The sequence below is a fragment of the Pelmatolapia mariae genome, linkage group LG15 (genome assembly GCF_036321145.2).
Source record: "Pelmatolapia mariae isolate MD_Pm_ZW linkage group LG15, Pm_UMD_F_2, whole genome shotgun sequence".
Classification (NCBI taxonomy): Eukaryota; Metazoa; Chordata; class Actinopteri; order Cichliformes; family Cichlidae; genus Pelmatolapia; species Pelmatolapia mariae.
In genome coordinates this window covers 32,489,864-32,511,492 of record NC_086240.1, presented here as the reverse complement: position 1 = coordinate 32,511,492, position 21,629 = coordinate 32,489,864, and the positions used below count along the sequence as shown (strand labels likewise).

At 41.5% G+C, this 21,629-nt stretch overlaps 1 protein-coding gene across 1 annotated transcript in view; it reads right to left on the bottom strand.

The window, feature by feature from the left end:
• mdn1 (midasin AAA ATPase 1) overlaps nt 1–21,629 on the bottom strand; it is a 59,509-nt gene that overhangs the window by 21,422 nt on the left and 16,458 nt on the right. Inside the window, exons 24-59 of the mRNA XM_063494585.1 lie at nt 20,994–21,172; nt 19,884–20,092; nt 19,522–19,668; nt 19,296–19,437; nt 19,081–19,215; nt 18,414–18,552; nt 17,284–17,416; nt 16,752–16,882; nt 14,842–14,980; nt 14,295–14,409; nt 13,555–13,815; nt 13,272–13,469; nt 12,055–12,263; nt 11,855–11,977; nt 11,532–11,729; nt 11,003–11,110; nt 9,134–9,322; nt 8,438–8,527; nt 8,077–8,340; nt 7,724–7,988; nt 7,433–7,592; nt 7,164–7,280; nt 6,846–7,054; nt 6,612–6,760; nt 5,483–5,682; nt 5,182–5,405; nt 4,884–4,997; nt 4,539–4,668; nt 4,286–4,392; nt 4,075–4,208; nt 3,787–3,953; nt 3,553–3,673; nt 3,215–3,428; nt 653–893; nt 432–555; nt 35–199 (exon numbers count right to left, since the gene is read on the bottom strand). Of these exons, the coding sequence (XP_063350655.1) occupies nt 35–199; nt 432–555; nt 653–893; nt 3,215–3,428; nt 3,553–3,673; nt 3,787–3,953; nt 4,075–4,208; nt 4,286–4,392; nt 4,539–4,668; nt 4,884–4,997; nt 5,182–5,405; nt 5,483–5,682; nt 6,612–6,760; nt 6,846–7,054; nt 7,164–7,280; nt 7,433–7,592; nt 7,724–7,988; nt 8,077–8,340; nt 8,438–8,527; nt 9,134–9,322; nt 11,003–11,110; nt 11,532–11,729; nt 11,855–11,977; nt 12,055–12,263; nt 13,272–13,469; nt 13,555–13,815; nt 14,295–14,409; nt 14,842–14,980; nt 16,752–16,882; nt 17,284–17,416; nt 18,414–18,552; nt 19,081–19,215; nt 19,296–19,437; nt 19,522–19,668; nt 19,884–20,092; nt 20,994–21,172 (5,950 nt within the window). The remainder of the gene's footprint in view (nt 1–34; nt 200–431; nt 556–652; nt 894–3,214; nt 3,429–3,552; nt 3,674–3,786; nt 3,954–4,074; nt 4,209–4,285; nt 4,393–4,538; nt 4,669–4,883; nt 4,998–5,181; nt 5,406–5,482; nt 5,683–6,611; nt 6,761–6,845; nt 7,055–7,163; nt 7,281–7,432; nt 7,593–7,723; nt 7,989–8,076; nt 8,341–8,437; nt 8,528–9,133; nt 9,323–11,002; nt 11,111–11,531; nt 11,730–11,854; nt 11,978–12,054; nt 12,264–13,271; nt 13,470–13,554; nt 13,816–14,294; nt 14,410–14,841; nt 14,981–16,751; nt 16,883–17,283; nt 17,417–18,413; nt 18,553–19,080; nt 19,216–19,295; nt 19,438–19,521; nt 19,669–19,883; nt 20,093–20,993; nt 21,173–21,629) is intronic.

Sequence of the window (21,629 nt, the reverse complement as noted above, 5' to 3'; positions counted from 1 at the left end):
GAACAGTGAGTTTGGAGATATTAATAGCTGTTACCAGGTTATCTGTTCCTTGGTGCTGCTTTGGATCTGTCTGGGTCTCAGGATTTAGAGGGTCCCATTTAAGCCAGTGTTCTGGGTTTGAGGTTATGCTGCAGGTCCACAGAGAGGATAGAGCCTCCGACAGAAGCTCACACCATACAAATGGCAGTTCCTCAGTTGGCTAGAAGATAACACATATTTCAGTTTTCACATATTTCAGCTTTAAATGGGCATTTTTGTTTGAAAGGTTAACTTCTGGACATGAAATGTCCCATGTGAGAAATGTGAGTAAAACTGTTCTCAGCAATTGGTTCTTAATGTTTCAACCAGATATAAGTTGAACAGTTGTGATGTAACAAACTCTTTTAGCTGAATATCAACATTTTATATGTGGTCAAATAATAACTACTGACCCGGTCACTACTGAGCAGGAACCACAGTGGCTGCAGCTGTCTGACATTCATTGGGGTGGACTGGAGGCAGTAACGAAGATGTCTGGAGAGGTCACGACGTAAGCAGTCCTCGGCCTCCTGGTCACTGCAGGTCAACATGAGGAGTTCAGTATACAGTCCGTCAACAACATCCAGAACAGGTGCTTTTCTATTTCTGATTACACGACAAAGATGAGCCTTACCTAGGAGAAAGAGCTAGATGCAGCAAGTCTGTGCTAAGTCGTAGCTGATTTAGGACGGCAAGTTCCTCCATCAGGGGCCAGAGCTGGGCCCTGCGGCTGAGCTGCTGCAACTCCTCTACGGACAAAGGGACTCCGTCTGTGGACTCGTCATGCTCCGACATGGAACAGACTTCCAAGAGCCCTCTGGAGGTCATGCAACACTCCTGCTGCTCCACACTCGACACCAACCTCTCCATCACCCCTTATGGGAAGACATATGGGAAGCATGCCATCATGTAATGTTTCACATTCATGCTCCTGAATGTTTTAATACCAAATGGTATTTCCAAAAGATTTATATTGTAGTTAGGTGAGAATCTTGAAGCAACTCTCTAGATTCCAAGAAACATGTTCAACAAAATCGGACTCTAAAAATAAAGTTCAAGATCAACTCCGAGATGGCAACTGAACTTTCCTGTTTCAGCACAGGTGATCAAAGTAAATTCAGTAAACCGAGCACGTGAGTTAAGCACACAGAAACAAAGCCATCATCAGCTCCAACACTACAATTCAAGTGAGAATAGCAGGAGAAGGAAAGTGAAGATCAAATGTGGAGTTTATTGATGGACCTGTGAGATGAGTTACCCAGGGCACATACACCCTCAGTGAAGTTTTTATTCAATAAAAAAAAAAAAAAACTATTTTTTTTTTTTTTTTTTTTTTTTTTTTTTTTTTTAAATTGAATAGGAAGGATGAGAGATTTTAAATAAGGAATACAGATCCTGCTGGGAAAAAATAAGCCACTATAAAGCTGGAAAATGAACTGGATCCAGGCCTGATCCGGTCTCAATCCATGCTCCTTTTCCATTTTGGACTTTTCAGGTGGCTCCAGTTCTACGTTGACCCACTGAGCCTGATCTGAGTCTGAACTTAAAATGTGTGCAAATATGTATGCTCACTGATCAGTGATATACAGTAAATGTTTGCAGTACAAGGGAACTGAGAGACAGCTGCATTAACGTCCACAGACTCACAGAATTAGAAACATGGAGGCTGTACAGATTGTATTCTGATGATATATCTGTGATGTAATCACAGTCACTGTTTTTATATATTGAAAGTAGAGATGGACCGATCCGATATTATGTATCGGTCCGATACCGACGTAAATTACTGGATCGGATATCGGAGAGAAATAAAAAATGTAATCCGATCCATTAAATATCAAAAAAGCACCTCACAAAACTTGCGACATGGCGTAACTCGGCTCATAACCGTAGCACGTCGGAGCACTGTGCTCACGTGATAGAGCGGCTGTGTGTATTTGTAGCCTGGCTACCAAACCGGCATTTCATCTCCGAGGAAGTGATCCCAGAGAGAAGTAAAGCAAGTGTGTAAGTTCATCTCTGAATGTTTGTTTAGCATTCCCACGTTAAGCTTAACAACCGATATATGGAGCGACTGCCTCTTCTCTCTCCTGCTGCTACTTCAATCGTGAAACTGATTAATGATCGGCTGATCGGCTTTTCTGTCGCGAGTCCGTCTCTCTTCTTTGTTTTTGGCCCACTTTGCACCAGAAAGAGGAAACCAGCGGCTAAACAACAGCAGCATGTTTAAGCTTGATAAGCTGTTGTTAGAATTTATTTAATATTACTTTCTAGACCAGGATCCTTTTCTACGCAGCTGACGGCTGGTAACTGTGCAGGGGCGGATCTAGCAAAGTTTAGCCAGGGGGGCTGATAGGGCATTAACAGGGAAAGGGGGGTACTAAGACATACTTTTCTTTCTTATTCTCATTTAAAATGTCTAGCTTTTAATAAAGAATTATTTGAATCTTACACCCAAAGTTTTAATCTTATGTAAAATATATAGAAGTCCATTACTGTATATAGTAACTATTAAGTGTAATATACCCTAGTAAGCTATAGTACTTTTTCCTTTGGGAAGGTACCATCTGTGCAGTCTGCAATTCTGTTAAAGAAAGATGTTGAATCTATTTAATATTTCTTGAAAAATAACTGATTTCTGTGCATTTTTTTTTTTTCACACTGCATCAAATTAAAGTTGATTACGTCGATTAAGCATCATGAGGTGGAGGGTGGGGGGTGGTTCCCTATTTTTTTTTGCTGGGAGTTTGCAACCCTATTAGTTAGGTTGCTTAATATTTCTGCTAAGTACTCTTTAAAATACCAGAATAGGAAGGATGGAGTAGGTTTAAGTTTATTAGATTGATCAGTATTGCTGAACTATGAAATATTTTGGGTGCAGTGTATTATTATTATTATTTTTTTTTTACATACAAGTATAACAGAATAGCTTTAGTGTTGTTGTTTATTTAAACTTGAGTATGAACTTATACAAAATGCAGCAAGACATTAAAAAAACAGTTTTATTGATTAAAAAACACTATATCGGATTCATATCGGTATCGGCAGATATCCAAATTTATGATATCGGTATCGGACATAAAAAAGTGGTATCGTGCCATCTCTAATTGAAAGTATATAAGAATCTTATTCTGAGCCCCATAAATATCCAACAATCACATTTTATGGCAAAAGCTTTTCTGCAACTCAAGCTCACCTGACTTTTGAGGGTCCAATTGGTTGTTTGCTAAGAGAACGAGGCCCCAGGCTTCTAGGAGACTTTCTTTGATGTCCAGTCCGAGTCCAGCACCCTGAAGTCGAACCAGCTCTTGCTTCGAATGAATCATGTTGTTGTCCAGTTTTAGATCACTCACATCCAGGGCTTTACTCAGGAGCCTGAGCTGAGATGCACACTTAGATACTGACTCCAGCTGAAAAGACAGATGGATATATTTTCATCTCATAAATATAAGAATATAAAAGAGTGAGTGACAGATGGTACTTAAACTGATGGATGGATGGATATTAGACAAAATTGATGAATTATATCCAGACCTTAAAAGGAAGAGTTTTCCCCAGGGTTTTCTGAATGCCCTTCAGAGCTGTAGCTACAGACACTGGGGTGGACAGAACAGTCTGGATGGCTGTTGAGGTGGCCTGCAGCTCCTGGTGACCTCTATTTTTAGAACAGCAATTTCAGAAGAAAGTACTTCAGACTAAATAAAAATACGTATACAAATACAAAATACTTGTATAAATGATCCAAGTATTTGCAAGAAAAGGATTTACTCAAACGTGGCATCAGCGTCTCCCAGGAGAAGCTGTGGCAGTCGGAGGATGAGGTGTTTCTGGACCCACTGCCAGTGCAGAGACAGCACAGAGATGCCCTGAGAGTCGGGCGTCAGTGTGCTGCACACATCGCAGAATCGATCGAGCCACTGTAGCAGCTGCAGAATCTAAACGCACAATGAAAGTGTTGCAGTTGGAGATCATTCTTGTCAAATTTTAAGGCTGTATTTAAAAAAAAAAAAGAAGAAAGACAAAAGAGTAGATTAAAGAGTCAGATAGCGTTCTAACCTCAAACATAATGTGGTCTGAGATGTAAGGTTGTCCGGTCTGAACAGCCTGCAGGATGAAGTAGCCCCACAACTCAAAGAAGGTTTGCAGGTGCATCAGCACAGGGTGTGGCAGGTGACCAATATCCACAGTCCCTGTGAGGAGGATTTGGGTATTTGTTAACTTTTAGAAGCACTAAATTATATTCTAATATAAAAACCAAAGTGCATACCTTTACTGAAGGCCGTGGCTATTTGCAGTACAGAATTTGGACCAGACAGGTTGACAGCACAAGTGCATACAACAGACCTCTCTTCTCTGTCCATCATCAGAACGATCCTAACACACAAACCGCTCATTAGCAGTCCATTTGTTAACACAGCAGATCTGCATAACTTTATATAAGACTGGCTTTATATAAGACTATAAGAGAATGGCTCCTTATTATTTCAAGAGTGGAAAGGCTAGATAACAATTAGTCCCACCTGTTGGCAACTGCATTTAGTGCCTCTAGGAACTCCGTGTATCTTTCTTCATCCTCAAAGTTGCACTTGTTGGCCAAAATGTCCAAGTATTGCTTATTCCACCGCATATCCACCAAAATCCTGTATTCATCTGGCAACACAACATTTTTTTAGATGTTATCATTTACCGATAGATAGATTCAGTTTTCTTGAAGTTTTCTTAAAGTCATCTAGTAGCAGAAACATGCAGTAAATAAAAAAAAAACAAAAAAAAAAAACAAAAAAAACCTTTTATTAAGACTTCAATATTCTAGTGTGCGAATAGATTTCACTTTTCTTTCACCGAAGAACAAGAAAACTGTTTACCTGTGCTGTGAGGCTGGAGTAATTCTGCTAGTGACTTGCCCTTAGCAGCAAGCTTGCTGCCAAACACAGCCTTTAAAGCCCTGTTTCCTGCTTCCACCTGGACCAGCGCGGCATCTGCAAGAGTAAACCATCACGTTATCAGGGGATCTGAAGTACTGAATAGCCCTGCCATCGATTTGCAAAACAATTTAATTTGACTTTTTGACATTAACTTTGTTTCGAAGAATAAAGCACCTTTGCTGTAGTCTAAATGTTTGGGTTGTTGTGTGTAGTGTAGTTTGTTTGCACTGTAACAAACCAGGAGCATATTTGTGGCTCTTTCCCAAGTGTGACAGCCAGCTGCTGCGCATGATCCAGTCTCCGTGAGAGGCTCTCTCTGTGAGCAGTCTCACTGCCGTGGGGATCAGCCTCAGAGCATTTCCATCCTCCAGACCCCCCACTGCTCCAGAGAACACCAGGCCTTCATGGACACCGCTGTTCTGCAATACCCTCTGTAGGTCACTCAGACTCAGAGGCTGGCTCCTGCAGAAATAAAACTTATGTAATCACTTCTTTAATGAGAAAATGTATGATTTAGCTGGCGTGACTAACTGATTTACCGTTTGCCTTGGAGGCTGAGTGTGTTCAGACAAAATAAGAGGACCTGCCCATCTCTGATAACAGTAGAGAAGCAGGAATCCTCTGTAGAGAGGAGGGCAGAGGGGAAGCTGTCAGGCCAGACTCCAGCACACAGCAACCCACAGCCCCATTCTTCTGTGTCCAGGATGCTCAAGTGCTGCTCAATCACCTGCTGGGCTTTCTAGGAAGAAAATGTACTCATGTTTATTCATCCTTTATGAAGGCTGACCATTTCAAATATTTCAGGTTATCCAGAGTTTCCCCTGATTTTCAGTGGCCTATCAGAGGCTATCAGGGTTGTTGAAGGGTGGTGGTGTCCACCCTTGACTGCATTTAGCTGGATCTGAGCAGACAGTATGTCTCTGAACACCTCAGAATTCATCGGGCTACTTTTGTTCTGTGCCACATCATCAATAAACACTAGTCTCCCAGTGTTGCTGGCAGCCATGCATGCCCTAGTCATCACACTGGCTCTGCCATGTTTTACAGATGATGTGATATGGGCTGTTCTACCTTCTCCATACTTTTTTCTTTCCATCATTCTGGTAGAGGTTAATCTTGGTTTCATCTGTCCAATGAATGTTTTTCCAGAACTATGCCAGCTTTTTTTTTTTTTTTTTTTTTAAATCAAAAGTCCAATCTAGTGACCAATTGAGTGGCTTGTACCTTGCAGTGAGCCCTCTGTATTTACTTTCATGTAGTCCTCTTTTATGGTAGACTTGGATATTGATACATCTACCTCCTGGAGAGTGTTTGTTCACTTGCTTGGTTGTTGTTGCCTGTTGAGAAGGGGTTTCTCTTCACCATGGAAATGGTTCTGCGATCATCCACCACTGTTGTCTTCTATGGAGTTCACCAGTGCTTTTTTTCTCAGGATGTACCAAACCGTAGATTTTGCCACTCCTAATATTGTAGCAACTTTGCATTTTTCTTTTCTCAGCTTAAGGATGGTTTGTTTCATCTGCATGGAGAGCTTCTTTGACCTTATCTATCTATCTATCTATCTATCTATCTATCTAGATATAGAAAAGGTAGATAGATATGGATTCCTATACAATATGGAGAGAGATACAGAGATCGATAGAGAGATATATCTTGACAAAAACATACCTTCTGGTTGGCAGAATTGTGCTGACAGAAAGAGTAGGCCTCCCCACAGGCATGCTGCAAGGCGCTGGGCAAATCCACACCTCTCTGTAGCTGGCAGCTCAGCAGAGTGGCAGCATGAAGAAGAGAAGCCACTGATGAGGCTGGGGAGTCTAACAGGCAGAGGCCAAATGTTTTGATAACTGCTACAGACAAACCGAGGGCTTATTTATTTATTGTTATGCTGTTAGCACTTACCCCAGATAGCAGATTTAACGCCCTTATGTATTTCAATCAGCAGATCACACACACAGTCCCCAGTCACACCAGCAGTGTGAAGCAAAGTCTTTAGGTCTAGTGTGTCCCAGCACACAGCTTCGTGTTCCCCTGGAATGTAAATCTCCACCCCTCTGTTCCTCATAGCTCTGGAGAGCTCCCCGTGCACAGGATCCATGGTCAGGAACAACCTGGGAAGAAAAACAAACAAACAAAAAAAAAAACAAAACACACATAAGAACTGTTGATGAACAGTAGTGAATGCAACAAACCAGTGAAAGTTGTACTTTTTTATACTACCTGAAGTTAGGGTGTGGGGTGATTTTGGGAGTGCTCCCATCTATGACACCACGTTCGTTGATGACGAGTGATCCACCAGGCTCCAGCAGAGCATTGAGGCGATCCAGCACTGAGGCACTAATTACATAAATGCACAATCAGTGCAGTTGGTTATAGTGTTCGTGTCACGGCTGACTTTTATACAACTACAGTTCTTGCTTCACATTTCACAAGTAAAAAATGTTTAAGATGAGGGAGAACACAGTTACACATAACCTAACATTTCTCACTTGCAGAAGTTGACGTTGTCCATAAGCAACCAGTCGCCAGACTGAAGGGCCTGGACGAGCATACCATCCAACCACTCAAAACCTCCGTTTGTCCAGCCGTCCTCCAGCTGAGCCAGACGCTCCTTCAGCAGCGTAAAGTCCATCTGAAGCTTGGACATGTCTGAGGACAATACATATAATGTTACAATATTTTACATACTGAACCAGCAAAAAAACAAACAAAACAAAACAAGTAAGACACTTGAAACTGTTCCCTTTATATTTTGTCTGTACTCAATAATTGGTTGTTACCAGTGAACACTTTGAGCTTGGTGTTGAGTTTCTGCAGCAGGAGGATGATAACCTCCAGCTTGTTCAGTGCCTCAGAGTTGATTGTTCCTCCAGTTCTTTGCAGTCCTTCCTGCTTCAGCCAATGGCAGAACAGGCCCCATGTCTGCAGCAAGAACTCTGTGTCCTGGATGCCACCATCAAGTGACATCAATCCACGCCTTATTACCATGGCAACTATGTAATCTACACTCTCCAGAACTTGCTGCCACGGGCGCATGATATCCACCTGCAATGAGGAAAAAAGGGAAAGACCGCAGGTTGACGTGGTCTGCTATTTTCAGGTTATAAACAAAGACCTGAGTTCTCAGTGTCACCTGCTCAAAGCCTCCCAGTAGCTCTGTGGTGTCCATGGCACTGTTCATGGCCATGATTCTGAGGCGATGTCCAGTCAGTAGAGAGAGCAGTCTCACCAGGCTGGTCTTTCCACTTGCTGTGGGGCCGACCAGTATGGTCATCCAGCCCATCTCCACACACTTCATCAGGGACTCCAGAGGCCTTAAGCACTGGTGTGTGATGGACAGCGGTGTGTCTGGAGCCACATTGGCTCCACCACTGCGATGCAGCACAGAGTAGCCCACCTGCAACAGCAAATGATTGGAGGGTAATTTGCAAACTATGATTTGAAATAAAATAAAACAATAAAACAAGTTTTATTGTTTTGACAAATCAACAAACCTGTAGGTTGAATGGAGTGATGTGGAACTCTCTGGGGCCGCAGTAAGGCTCAAAGTCCTCCCCAAACACCTTCCTGAACACAGACAGCACCTATACGGCATGGGAGGAGGTTCAGTATTGCCACTGGTCATGAACTAAAGTATAACTGACTCCCAGTACCCAATAACTGAGGTGTGCACAACTCAGTTCAGCCACCAACAGCACAGTTTCCAACATGCTTCTGATAAGAGGTTTTTGCAGTGAAAGTCCTGCCATATTGGAGAACAGTCCTAGCCCCTCCTGACATGAATATCACCAAGCCAGCCAACTTGGTTTTAAGCTTCTGATAAAATCACAGTGGAGGTATTCCAATAGTGCTATTCGTTGCAATTTAATGTTCTTTTCTCTCCTTATAGGAAGTCAAACTGTTGTAGTCCGTAGGATATCGAGATATTTCAATAAGAGGAAATTCAAACTTGTAGTGGGCTAAACACAAACCCTTGTAGAACACCACATTTAACAGATTGTAAAGTCCAAAGTTACAGTTTCAGTATACTTGGCTTATGACCATGGAGTTTGCTTACTCGTCTGAAGACATGCAATGTTTTGCGATTCTAAATTGACTACAGATGTGATAAGGAAAGAGCACTTAAACCGTAGGTCAAACTGTCATTCACATACTTAGCAGGCTATGAAAAAGCTGGTAAAACAGTTTACCTGAGCTTTATCAGACTCCGTTCTCATTCTGTCAGCATACACCAATGCCACATGCTGGCCTGGGTTAAAAAATCCAGGTGCTTGGTCAGCCTGCATAAGTTGACACCAACGGAACAAGTCACGCAGGTTGAACTCCCAGGGACTTCCTTTCTGACCCCAATGTCTGTCTTTACACACTTCCTGGACAAGCTGTGGAGAGAACACATTAAAAAAAAAAAGCATTAAAATAAAAAAGTACCCTTTATGCTTTTCTTTATTTTTTGTTACATACAGTGTACATACACTAATGCTTTTTTGCATTAAAAATAGCCAAAGTTTAAATAATGAGTTTAAATGATAAATGGTAAATGAACTGGAATTACCCAATATGAACTGGGTGCAGTATCCATGGACTGTCAGTGTGTAAATACTGACGACAAGACCCAGCAACAGCACACTCTTTAAAGAGTTTACTTGGTTGTTAAAAGGGATCAATCTCATGTAGGAGTGAGCAGTTTAGCCACTAGGTAGAAGCAGATGACGTAAGCACCTGGTGAAGACCCATACTTTGTACAATGCCTCTATCTGGCAATAGAGCTCACTGCTGGCAGACGGCCACCCCCTGGAGTGGAGTGGACAGTGAACACGCTACCTTTGTGGGACCATAAAACCAGCTTTACATGCTTTCCAACCTGGTGCTATGATGCAGAGTAAGCAACTGAAAAACGCGACCCATGCTAGCACCTGGTGACCAAGGTGTTAAATGGGATTTTCAGTCCATCACGGATGGCGTTTTCTCTGGTCTGGTGATGCATTACACCTAACACTCTGTCATGTCAGAGATCCATGTCATATAACTCTAACATAACAGGAGGCTTGTTTATGTTACTTGATATTTCACAGAGACAAAAATGGTTTTGGAGTTTGAAATTCTCAAAACTGGACTACAATATCCAATTCAGAAAAGAATTCAGCAGATCAGTTTGTCTAGATTTTCATGGCGGTATGCTTTAGATAATTGTGTTGAAATGTAAACCTCCACACAAGCCTGGAACCCTGAGCATTCAGTAAAGCGAACTGGAGGGAACATATTTATGTGGTGACACTTACTGCAGGGTGTCCTCTAAAAAGAAAGCACGCAGGAAATTACTGCCAGACAGTGCAATCCTGGTTTCACCAGAACCGATCAGGTTCATTTGAGCAAACTCTCATTAGGTGATCATGTCTTTTAGCAAGCAATTAGCCCACTTTTCCCTTAAAGCCTGAAGAAATGCACTGATGGATTTTGGCATAGACAAAATATAAGCATGGATCCATGCTAGCTTATCAATGGCACCCTGCTGGTGGAGGGGACCCGCATGGAGATATTTCTTGACCTACGGTTTGGGTGCTTTAGTACCAACTGACCATTGTTCACATGCCAAGCCTACCTGACTGTTGTTGATGAACGAGACAATCGTCTGTCCACAGTGGACACATATTCTAAGGGTTGCTTCTAGCAAAGTAACACATCAAGTTGCAAAGCTCAAATCACTACAAACTAATTGTTTGACCATGAGAACGAGTTTGCTGTGCTCAAATAGGCTGCACTGTCAATCCAATACAGCGTCTTTAGGATGTGGTGCAACAGCAGATTCGATTCATGGATGTGCAACCGACAAATAACAACCAACTGTGTGATGCTATTATACCAATTATACCAATATGGACCGGAAACTCTAAGGAATGTTTCCAGCACCTTTTTAAATCTATGCCACACAAAAATTAATCTAGTTTTGGAGGCAGAAATGAGTCCAACCATATACTAGCATCAGTGAAGTAAGTAGATATAATAAATGTGTGGAAAACTTAACAGAAACCAAAAAAAAAAAGGAAAAGAGAAAAGCATACCCTGTTACTGAATTCGACCATTTTGATAACAATTTCCTTGTCGATACTGGGAAAAATCAAGTCTCCTATGAACTCCATGTCCTTGCTGGTGAGCTGGTCCACAAAAACCTGGGAAGACAGGGCCAGATAAGAGTTCATGAAAAACAGCAACCAGAATATGAATGATGTAGTAGCTCATCTGGCTGATCCATCATAGTTCAGAGGTCATTTTAAGGTTACTTTGTAGAAATGTAGTGTTTTACAAAAACTGTCTACATAGTTTTTGCACAACTACACAACTTTTCTGAACAGACACTGTAGTTTTCACATGTTTATGGTGTGATAAGCAATCACAGTGACTGAAATTATTCACTGAAACCTGACACACCAAGTCTTCTTTTATCCCCTGAAACAAGCACATTATAAAAATCTTACTCTTAATTTTTAAGTGGATCTGGTCAATTAAATAACTGTCTATTAAGACTATTCTACCGCCCATAAAAGCTTTTCTATGAAAAATAAAAAATAAATAAAGATAATCAGGTCTTACCTGAGTGAATCTGTTGAGGAAGGATTTGGGCAGCCCCTTACGCCCGCCACCTTGAGTGAAAGGGTTCTGGCATCCAAAGATCTTGGTCTTGTCATGCTGTACCTGAAAGCTCATGGCCAGTTCTGGAATGTAGATCTCTGCTCGGTGATCAAAGCAGGCATTCAGTCCTTCCAGCACTGACTGAGAGGCCAAGTTCAACTATGATGGAAAAACACCAATAATATAGCTGATCAGTCTAATCAGATTGGAGTTTGAAAAACGTTAGAGCAAAACTGTAAAATCAGTGTAAAAAAATGCAAGCGTGTCAGAAGAGTGATCCCTACCTCGTCCAGTACCACCCAGTGCCCTGCCTTCAAAGCAGCCAAAAGGGGGCCATCGCGCCACGCAAACTCTCCTCCCTTCCCACCCTCCACTGGGAGATCTGTCCCAAATAAATCGGTGACATCCTGCAGAGAGTATATGTCATCATTACTAGAGGCTTTAGAGTCGAGTTCAGAGCACAGTGCTGAGCATGTCAATTTACCGTTTGCTCCGACAGGTTGATTCTGACCAGATGGTTTCCAGAAGCGTTTGCTAGTGCAGCCACCAGGCTGGTTTTTCCCACGCCAGGTGAGCCCTCGAGTAGCACAGGCCTCTGCAGCTTCAGTGCCCGCAGAATCCTCTGAGCATTCACTGCAGTGGTGCCTGCTGCAATGGCGTAGTTTGACAGGTTACGGCTCTCGGTGTGAGGCCCTGGAAACAAAGGCATTATAAGACATTACGCAAACATCAGTGAACTCATCACAAGCACTTAAACAGTTGTATGTATGTTATCATGGAAGACAGGTCCACTGTACACTATTGGGCAAAAAGTTATTCTAGTTATTTATTACAATTCAAGTCATTCAAGTCAAATGAATAGCTTGAACTGGTACAAAGGTAAGTGGTGAACTAACTGCCAGAGGTAAAAAAAAAAAAGGCCTAACTGAATCAGAGGACAAGTTTCTGGGAGTTAACAGCTTGCATTGTCCAAGCTATACCAGAACTGCCTCAGGAAAAAGAACAAGATGGTAAGCTTGAAAACATGGAGTGACCAGCACAGTCTCCAGACTTGAACCCCCTGGAGATGATTTGAGATGAACTGGACAGAAGAGTGAAAGGAAAGAAACCTACAAGTGCCACACATTTATGGGAACTTCTGCAACAGATATGGGAAGAATCTCTACTGGTTTTTATTGTAGAAAGAATGCTTTCAGCTGTTATATCTGCCAAAGGTTGTTACTTTGATGAGTCAAAAGTTTAGAATACATTTTGGTCTATAAAATGATTCCTCCAATCGCTTATTTGTACTATGCTTTCATTTCAGAGTGCAGTGAGACATTAAACGGCATCATTTTCAATAAAAAAAAACTGGAAAAATTGGGTGTTCTAAAACTTTTGACCGGTAGTATACATAAGCATGTGTAGTTTCATGTAAAGAAAGCCTTTATAGAAGTGATGCAGAACATGAGCCACATCTTGGAATAAAGCAGCTGTTCTAGAGCGGGCAACCGGCCCTCTATGGGTGGACATAGAGCTACTGCATCACTTTGTAGTGAACTTTATTGCACTAAAAACTCAACTTGAATTAGATGACATACTTTTCCCAACACTGTTAATGATTAATAAAATGTAAAAAAAAAAAAAAGGGTGTGGATATGTCCAGGCTATTCTAGCCCGGTGATTCCTTAATAGTACATTAAGGAATCACTAAATGTATACCTAATGCAATGTAGAAGGGATCAATGCCAAAGAAATCTTCTCCCCACTGAGGCTCCCGTGGCAAATTGCTGTCATACACTCTCAGGGCATCCATTACGTCCTGGTCCAGCTTGGTCATCTTGCTTAGTCTCTGCTGCAGGAAGCTCAGGCACAGACGACGAGCAAGGAGGACACCGTCTGCACAGGAGGCTGTGGTCCCTGCAAAGAAGCCAGAATGGATCTACCAACAATTTCTTTCAGTGCCAAACTCTCAGTGGAATTTAAACATAAGCCGTCAGCTCACCTGAGCCAATGCCATCGATATAAACGAGACAAGCAGCGTGGATGAAGGCAGTAACAGTGTCCAGACGCAGGTCCCACTCGGCTTCATCTTCGTCTTCAACAGCTCCCATGGTCATGAAGCTATCTTCATCCCGCTCACACACAGCATTGAGGAAGTTGACCCATGAAAGAATGTCTCTAACACTCAGGATGCAGCGGCGGCCAAAGTCTTGCTGTGTGAGCCACTCGATGAAGTCCAGCATTAGCTCTGCAACATCCCCACCTGTGTTCAATTAAAAAGTTATATTCACCTTGAAATCAATCATTTTAATTATCACCTTGTTTAACATAACCTCTAATGAGAACTCAGTGGCAACAGCACACTATGGAAATTCCACATCTGCTACACAACTCGATATTCACTCTGGTTTTTAGCTCTTCTTTATTCTCAGACTTCTGAGAAACGTGTATCTCTTTAAATGCTAAATAGTCTCCCATGTTCTAGACTCGAGGCTCTAACTACACCTGTTATACTGCTCAACAAAGTGTGTATTAGAGCTCTCTTTTTACAAATGGCTGCCTGCTACTGCTGGAAACAATGTGGAATTGTGGGAACAAACCAGAAGAATAAAACTGAAGTTATTAAAAAATAAATAAAAGGAAACTAAAACACATCATACATGGTTCATAACATAAAAGTCAAATGCTTTTTAAACTATGCACTTGGTCATTTTTAAACCCGGTGACCTGTAAATGGGTTACCATCAAGGGAGAGGCCTGAGCGCAAGTTGTGTTGGATGATCTTAACCAGGTCACTGCGATTGTTGGTCTGAGGGCACCAGATCTCTGTGAAACGATTTCGTAAGGCTGGAGAGAGCTGTGAAGAAACATACATGCACAAGTATAATCAGATAACACCTATGTAAAGTTCCATCTCACACCTTCAGCACATAAATAAGTCCATTATCATGACTACGTGTTTCACCAGCCGCTCTAGGTATAATATGTGCAATGTACAATAAAAGGCAAAGTTTAATGTTTGTGAAAGATCTGTACAACAGGTCTAATTTCTGCAATATTTGGATATTTTGTGCAGTGTAATGCTGCATAAAATATGTGTGGTAGGCTTAAAATGTTCAATGCGTGTAATCTGGGGCTGTGACTTGGTTTCACGTGGTTTGTTTGTATGCTTCTTTGTTTTTGTTCTATTATAAATGTGGAAGCAGCTATTTTGTGCAGCATCAAAGTCTAACAAAAACTTCCCTATAGGAAAAACAGTAGCTTGTACCATTTTGCATCATTTCATCACCTCTTTCTTGCCAAAGTCTCCTCCAGGGTTCATGGTGGCGACCAGACGGAAATTTGCAGCTGCTTTTATCAGCTCCACGTCACCACGATCTCCGCTGCCCTTCTCTGCCAGTACAAGGGACTTCTCCGTCTCCAGAACACTGGTAGCAAACAAACACACTATCAAAGGTGAAATCTTGTGCAGTGTTTTTACGCTCAGAGGAACTTTTCACATTCCAAAAAGTCAATTCTGTTCATTTCCTTACCTGGATGACTGAGCGTGCATCAAGACATAACTTTTCTTAAGTACCAAACAAGTGAACGCTACAACTACAAGCAATCGAGTGCAAATACAACTTAAGGTTGTATGTTAACAATGTTAACTTAAGACTTTTTGACCAACAGTACTCAGAAAGTTTGGGTCAACAACTCTCTTTCGGTTTCTGTTCCACCTCCACTGGCTCCCCCCAGGGCTGTGTGCTCTCCCCCCTGCTCTTCATTCTCTACACCGATGACTGCAGATCCACACAGCCCAACTGTCACCTGGTGAAATATGCTGACGACACAGTTCTCCTGTCACTGCTGTCATGCCCCTCACAACACCACGGGCCCGCTCTTCAGGAGTTTGTAGAGTGGTGTGACAGCTCCAAACTTAAACTGAACGTGAGCAAAACCAAAGAGATGGTGGTGACCTTCTCCAGTAGGCAGAGGGATCTGGCTGCTTCAGTCACCACCACCATCCACGGGAAGCCAGTGGAGGTAGTTGGGGAGTACAAATACCTGGGAATCATCTTTGACAACCTCCTGAAATTCTCTGCTAACACAGAGGAGATTCTCAGGAGGTGCCACCAACAGCTATACCTCCTTAGGAAACTCAACTCCTTTGGAGTCAGCACATCCATCATGATGACTTTTTACTATGCCTTCCTGGAAAGCATCATGGCCTTCTCCATTACCTGCTGGTTCCACTCCCTCAGCCTTCAGAACAGGAACAGACTGCAGCACACTGCATCAGTGTGCTCTAAAATCACTGGCCTGCCTGTCAGAACTCTGGCACAGGTTTTCAGCCAACAGGCCCTTAGACAGGCAGCCAAAATCATCAATGACCCCTCACACATTCTTCACCCTGCATTTCATTGGCCCCCATCTGGCTGACGCCTCCGCTGCATTTCCTGCAGGACTGAGAGGAGGAGAGCCACCTTTGTCCCCAAAGCCACTCTGCTTTTTAACTCCAGCCGATAAGAACATTTCCCACACCAGAAACATAAACTACACTCTTCTTATTCTACCGACACTTTATTCACTTTTAGTCACTTACAGTTATTTATTCACCTTTCAGTCACTTTAATTTTAAAACTGTGTAATTTTAAAACTGTGTATATACTGTATATTCTGTGTGTATTTATCTCACTCTTATTGCCTGTTTATGCCCTGTCCTTATCTTCAACATCATGCTGCTCTGTTGCATCTTAATTGCCTCTTGGGGATAATTAAAGTCTTTCTGATTCTGATTAAGGTATAATATTAATGCTATTTGTGAAAATACCCAAGATCCCAACATATCACTAGTCTATCAGTATAATAAAGACATATTTATTCTGTTATGATCTTGCTAACTCTAATTTTCACAAAGCATTTTGGGCCACTTGATAATTTTTTTTGTTAAATTTTTTAAGTTAATGTGTTAAGTACAAACAGCCTCCTATATAGCAACTTTTCAGTGGCAGAAAAAAAATACTGATTACTCAGTAAACTTCAATTTGCAGCATGTATAACATTCAGAATAAAATACTGCAAAATACTACTGTACGGTTATTCTGTTTTCTAAAGAATCTAAACAGTTTTCTTCTTTTATTTTACTTTCTTAAGCTGCAGGGTTGTTGACCCTCAAGACAAGCATAGATATGGAACATGTATATTTTGTGTGGGTACCTGTTGAGTCTCTCTAGGACAGAGTCGTCTGCCAATGAGATTTCATCCATGAGGAAGACACCTCCCTCCTTCATGGCTTGTACCAAGGGCCCATCATGCCACTCAAACAGTCTGCTGTCCTCTCCGTCATTCTACACAGACATGCACAAATATTTAGTTTAGTTTAGAAGTTCGTACTTCTACACTACTAACCAGGATTTTCTTTATAATGTATCAACATCAACACAAGTCCAATTTAACAATAAGAATTTACAGAAATGCATCACAGATATATAATAATATATATAGAAATATGTAGTTAACTTTCTAAGTTAACTAACTAACCCACCCACCCCACCCCAGTTGTCATGATGGGGTCAAGAATCTTTCCACTTTCTGAATCGGGGCATGCCAGGAAATATTTGACAACCACTGCAATGGGTTACAAACAAGTTCAAACTATTTCAGTTGAACAACTTTCAGTGCTGGGGAGAACATATTTTCCTCCACATTTTGAATATCACTACTGGCCCCAGTGAGGACTTATCACTACCTGATGTGTATGTCTGACAGGCCGGAGTCCTCCCAGGAAATCAGATGTCTCCATGTGGAGGTGACAGTTGACTGAAAAGAACTTCTGTCCAGCCAAAGCAGCAAACAGCTGACAGATGGTGGTCTTACCACATCTGGTGAAGGAGCAGGAGCACATACAAAACACATGACATTAGACATTTATGTATAAAAACAATATCTGCACAGTAAACATGAAGACATGACTCTCACAAATCTGTTTTTGTACATTATGCAGTGGCTATAGCTCAGGAGTTAGAGCTGATCAATCAAGATCCTGAACCCCCAAGATGCTCCCCAGTGTGTTCAGAGGATGAATGTGTGTGAATGTAAGATAGAAAGCACTTAAGTGTAAGAACAGAGACTGACTGGAGTCGCACTTTCAGACTGACTCAATTTACTTGGAGTTCAAAAACTACCTGGTACCAGGTACGTTGGTATATCATCTAATGGAAAGCATATGTGAGAACCCCAAAACCGGTTCTACTGGCTCAGCGTGGGGAAAAGAATCACAACTTATTTCCATCCTCTACAGTGACAGTACACTGTTTATGTTTCTTTATATTATACACTATACAGTTTGTATGAAGGTTGAATTCAGTGAATTAATCAAAGCATCGTCAGTTTAACTTCAAATTCATCTCTGCTACACTTGATGTATATCAAATTATGATCATGGGCCCCACAGCCACACACTAGTCTGTACTTTGAATCCATCACAGTAGAGTCTTTTAAACCTTTGCTTGTTTTACACCACACTTCGCAATATGAAAATAGGATCATCTTTCATGTATTAGGCCCGTAGGGATGTGAAATAACAACTCCCCTCAAATTTGTTCAAGTGAATGTAACAAGTTTGTTTTGAAAATTTGAGTAGAAAGTTCAGATATTTATTTAACCTCCTGAGAGTTTAGTATTTTGGTCTAAACAACCCAAAATGTGATGTCCACATATGTGGACGCCAGGTCCTAGGAAGTTAAAAATATAGAGTGTAAAAGTAAAAGGTTGTCAGAAAACAAAAATACTCTAGTACAGATACCTAAAAATTATACTCAAGTAGAGTCAAAGTATTTCATTACTTCCCAGACATTAAGAATAATATCTTAATATTACCCCGTGTTTCCTACAAGCAGGACAGACTCGCCAAATCGGAGCGCTCGACCGAGGAGCACAGCCAGTCTCCTCATGTCCTGTGTCCACACCACATGTCGGAACTCCTCTGGGACTCCAGCAATGCTGTCGATGAAGGGACCTGTTGAGATCATCAAACAACACGACACTGTGTTGATCACGAGCTGAACAGTTCAGTTTTCTTAGTTAAAATGACTTGTTTTTTATTCTAATATAATAAGCACAGTACAAAATCAGTCGCCTCGAGGCTGTTGCTGTGATTTGGCGCTACCCATGTACTCCACCCATGTACACAATACTGGTTACAGGTCTTCAACATCATACTTAACTCTGTTCACTGTATCTGAATTCTAAATGTCAGTGCATGAAGCAGATGCTGCAGATTTTAAGCAAGTGTATATTACAGTGACACCTGCCATTGTTTTTACAAACAGATGAAATCAGCAATGTTAAGTATTCCATGTCAACTAAAATGTTAAAAACAAAAATGTTAACAGTTAACATTGAAACCTGAGAGAAAGTGCATGCAACTTGAGTGCTGCTATCATTAAGGTAATGTAAGCAGACTAAACACTCATTAAATACTAGTGCAAAGTAAGGAAAGTATCATCATTGGGGATGAAAATGTCATGAAATACGTTTGACTCACTGAACTGGCTGGCAACCTGTTTCTGAGAGAACAGATATTCCGGGTTCACCGTTCGTTTGAAGTGCTTCTCCAGGATGGACAGGATGATGACTTCTTCTTCAGGTTTTCTCACACGTCCTGCCAGAAGCATATACCCTGTCGGGGAGGGAAAATTTAAATTTAGGGTCTCTGTGTGACACAGGAAGTGATTTAACGGGTTGTTTAATGAGCCTCACCATCATCTGCTAAATGCTGCAGCCAGTCCCGAGAGGCCTCTGCCTGTTCCTCCAGCCTGTAGCGGTCTGCCCAGCGGAAAAGATCTCTAAGGGTGATGAAGCCATGTTTGCCAGCAAACACAGAGGATCCTTTGCGCAAGGACTGTAGAACAATTAGTCAGGATCAACGAGAACAGGCAAGTAATAGAAAGATACGAGTAGATGCGAGAGTCAGTGCAACAGTTACCTGAAGGTCTTGCATGACTTTCACTAGCTTGGTGCAGTAAGATGGGGGAAGGCTGCACCTCTGATGAAGGATGATCTCCAGCTCTGCACTGGGAAGCTCATCAAAGTGTAGCTCCACAAAGCGATTCCTAAAAGCCCTGGAGAGCACCTAGATAGTGGATAGTGTTGCATAGAATTAATATATATAATGAATACACACGTTCTGCCAACTTTTTTGTGTGTGGGTTTTTTTGTTTTGTTTTTTTTCATAAAAAGGCCTGACCGTACCTTTATGATCATGTAAAATCTTCACGATTTCTATCCAAATAATATTTCACTTCACAGCTACTTTATCCATCTTCCTAGGCTAAAGGAATGCAATACCTTTCTACCACCGTAGAGACCAGGGGGATTCTGGGTAGCAAACAGCATGAACCTGGGGTGAGCACTGATGACTTCCTGAGTTTCGGCCACAAAGAGTTCTCTGTTGTCGTCCAACAATCTGTTGAGGGCCTCCAGAACATCAGTGGGGGCCAGGTTCAGCTCATCTAGGATGATCCAGTAGCCTTTCCTCATAGCATCAATAAGAACGCCTTAATCAAAGACAAATAAAATTAGCCATGTGGACTGGGGCCGAGCTACTTCACATTAGCAGTTAAGGTAATTAACTGTGATTCTCATTTATTAGCAATTTTTATTCTCTGCCAGTTTCCCAAATGGTTTGGATGCTTTGTGAAATAGAAAGTCTTGATTTTTATTTACATCATTCAGCTTTTTCAGAGGTGGTCTTGAGGGAAGATCTATAGTAAGCCTCTGGATACAGTCCAACCTCACACGTGTTGCACAAAGTTACAGTCTTTTGTTACCTCGTTTCAGTTTTTTTTTTCCTTTTTCTTGTACATTTTGCTTCCATCAGATTCAAAATGACAAAGTATAAAAATGTCTCAATTTCAACATCTGTTACTTTTCTTCCATTTTACAATAAATATAGTTTTTAAATTATGAAACTATTCATTCACACGTCATTTTAATAAGCCTTACTTAAAAAACTGGGTATTTACATACAGAGAAAACATTTCAAGTTTTCAATGGATTGATTTTTTTCTCTTTTGCAAGTCACATGACTGTTTCACTCTTCATTGCTCTGGGTTACTCTTTACAGGACAACATAATGCAGCTTCTTATTTTTTTTTGCACAAAATACTGCATTGGGACAGGGAACATAATCGATAGACGTTTATCTTTCCTAGTCTTACTGACCATTACAAGTCGCATTTAACTATACAGTGCTTTATTCTGCTCACTTTAAGCTCCTTCTGTCCCATATTCTCAGCCAATTAAGAATCCCCATTTAACCCTACATGCATATGTTTGGACTGCACGAGGAAGCTTGAGTAACTAGACAAAAACCATGCAGGCACGGGGAGAATGAGAAAGCTGATTCCCTAGAGAAAAGCCCCAGGAGTCATGTAACACTATTTTAAATGCTCATACCCTCTTTAAACACCAGCTTGCCCCGGTCATCTGATGAGTAACAGCCAATGTACTCCTGGACATCGGTGTGCTCATGGTTGTTGATTCTCACACACTGGTTCCCGGTGGCAGCAGCCAGCCACCTGATCAAACTGGTCTTCCCCACAGATGTCTCTCCCTGTATCAGCACTGGATGAGTCCTGTAAAGCCAAAGCAGCATTCGGGCTGGTTATGAGAGGGCACACTACTCAAATGTCATCAACTAAGTGATGCGTGACGTTATTTCCTGACTGTATGAAATTAACCTTAAGGGCAGCTGAGTGGTGAAGGACCTCTGAGTTATAAATAAAACCAAACAAAATGATTTGAACCTTTTCTGTTTGTGACAACAGAATACATTGAAGAAGATGGAGTCAGACTCAGGAACTTTGTGCTGTGAGGCAACACTACCAACTACTGGTCGCCTCTTGTTGCACACATATTGTTCACATTTAAAGCCTGTAACAAACTGGTATGATTTTCAACTCAAAAATCTTTATAGTTGTGATATGTACTGGCCCCAAAATTCTAAAAGTAAGAAGTGATGTCCTCACCATTCACATTTAAGTCTGGCATGTTAATGTTGCGTAGGAGCAGAAAGGAATAGACAAATGTATC